At 61.3% G+C, this 2,351-nt stretch overlaps 1 protein-coding gene across 1 annotated transcript in view; it reads right to left on the reverse strand.

Moving 5' to 3' along the window:
- SOX13 (SRY-box transcription factor 13) overlaps positions 1-2,351 on the reverse strand; it is a 7,360-nt gene that overhangs the window by 1,253 nt on the left and 3,756 nt on the right. The window contains exons 9-12 of the mRNA XM_031065110.1: positions 1,560-1,669; positions 1,360-1,456; positions 1,135-1,278; positions 388-604 (exon numbers count right to left, since the gene is read on the reverse strand). Of these exons, the coding sequence (XP_030920970.1) occupies positions 388-604; positions 1,135-1,278; positions 1,360-1,456; positions 1,560-1,669 (568 nt within the window). The remainder of the gene's footprint in view (positions 1-387; positions 605-1,134; positions 1,279-1,359; positions 1,457-1,559; positions 1,670-2,351) is intronic.

The raw sequence follows: 2,351 nt of genomic DNA on the forward strand, positions 1-2,351 counted from the left end.
CGGGCGCTCAGAGGGGCAGACAGGGCTCAGGGGGGTTCCCTTGACCATCCCGGGAATCTGTGTGGGGCAGGTGGGTACCAACCCCATGGGCACCAGGTGGGCATGCACTTTATAGGCATCAGGTGAGCACCAACCCCATGGGCACCAGGTGAGGCCCCACCCATTTCACCAGGTGAGGCCCACCCCAGGACCACCCCTCCGAGCCCGCGAGGCAGGGCACACAAGGTGTCCCTTATCAATTCCCCCTTATCAATCCCCCTTATCAATCTCCCTTACCAATCTCCCAATCCCCCTTTACCAATTCCCCCTTACCAATCCCCCTTATTAATCCTCCCCTTACCAATTCCCCCTTTACCAATCCCCCTTATCAATCCCCTTATCAATTACCCTATCAAGTAGCCCTGCCTGGCGTCCTGGCGCCGGTTCCTCATCAGAGCCTTGTACTCCCCCACGCGCAGCCGCTTGCCCTCCACGATGCAGGTGCGCTTGGGCCGCGGTTTGTATTTGTAGTCCGGGTACTTCTCCAGGTGCTGCCGGCTCAGCCGCGCCTGCTCCTCGTAGTAGGGCTGCTTCTCCTGGTTGGACATGGATTTCCAGCGGGATCCTGCGTGGGGAAAGGAGCAGAGCGTCCTCACAGCCTGCCTGAGCGAGGAGATCGGGGTGAACCCATCCCGAGGTTGGTTGGTGCTGTTGGTTGGTTGATTAATGATGTTAATTAATGGCGTTGCTTGTGGGAATGGCCCCTGGATTTACAGCGGTGCTGGCGGGAGCCACGTGCTGCTGCTGGTTCTGGAATACCGGGAACAGCTTCCCTGAATTTCCCCGGGCATTTCCAGGGATTCATCCCCTCATTCCCTGACTTCTCCAGGCACCTCCAGGGATTCATCCCCTCATTCCCAGACCTTCCCTAATGTATTCATCCCCTCATTCCCTGACTTTCCCTCCTGGATTTATCCCCTCATTCTCTGACCTTCTCCAAGTCAGGGAGGTCCCTCCATGGCGATTCAGAGGGGATCCCCTTCCCCAGGATCTCATTCCCATCCCTCCATGGAGATGCAGAGTGGATCCCCCATCCCCAGATCTCATTCCCATCCCTCCAGGGGCTGCAGAGGGGCTTGTGCCCCGGTATCTCACCCAGGATCTTGCTGATGCTGGAGTTGTGCATGTCTGGGAAGGCCTGCAGGATCTTCCTGCGCTCGTCCTTGGCCCACACCATGAAGGCGTTCATGGGCCGCTTGATGTGGTTGTTGTTCCTGGACTCCGGGAAGTGCCGGGAGCCTGCGGGGACACGCGGGATGAGGGCAGGAGCCAGAGGACAGAGCCACCCTGGGGTCACCACCGTGCCCTGGCCACCCTCACCATCCATCTCGCAGCTCAGCAGAGCCTCGTCCAGCCGGTGGCCGGGGGTCTCCTCCATCCTCTCCTTCACCGGGGACGAGTCAATCCCAACGGGCTCCTGCAAGACAGCAGGGTCAGGAGCCAGCCCCAGCCTGGGGACAGCTGTGCCTGGTGACGCTGGGGTGGCAGAGGGGACGGTGACCGCACGGAGTGACCCTCACCTTGCGGTAGGGGCTGCTCAGTGACCCCTCCATGGTGGCGCCGTGGCCGTGCAGCAGCTGCCGCGCGTCGTGGATGGCTTTGGTGATGGCATCGCCCTCTCCCAGGAATCCTGGCAGGACACGGGCACCCATCAGTGCCAGTGGTCACTCCACTGACCCCCAGAGTACCCACCCCAATGGGCACCCATCAGTACCAGTGGTTGCTCCAGTGACCCCCAGAGTACCCACCCCAATGGGCACCCATCAGTACCAGTGGTCGCTCCAGTGACCCCCAGAGTACCCATCCCTAAGGGCACCTGGCAATGCCAGTGGTCACTTTGCTGACCACTCAACCCACCCCCATGGGCACCCATCAGTGCCAGTGGTCACTCTGATGACCACTCAACCCATCCCATGGGCACCTGCAGTGCCAGTGGCCACCCTGCTGACCACTCACAGCACCCACCCCCATGGGCACCCATCAGTGCCAGTGGTCACTCTGCTGACCACTCAACCCACCCCATGGGCACCCATCAGTGCCAGTGGTCACTGCTGACCACTCAACCCACCCCAATGGGCACCCATCAGTGCTAGTGGTCACTCTGCTGACCATTCACAGCACCCACCCCCATGGGCACCCATCAGTGCCAGTGGTCACTTTGCTGACCACTCAACCCACCCCATGGGCACCCATCAGCGCCATTGGCCACCCCGCAGCACTGACCCCACCCCGCCCATCCCAGGGTGACAGGGCTGTCCCTCATGTCCCCAGCCAGCAGCAGGTTGGAGGGGCTGCTCTGCAGCTCCCTGCTG

The sequence above is a fragment of the Geospiza fortis genome, unplaced genomic scaffold (assembly GCF_000277835.1).
Source record: "Geospiza fortis unplaced genomic scaffold, GeoFor_1.0 scaffold71, whole genome shotgun sequence".
Lineage (NCBI taxonomy): Eukaryota > Metazoa > Chordata > Aves > Passeriformes > Thraupidae > Geospiza > Geospiza fortis.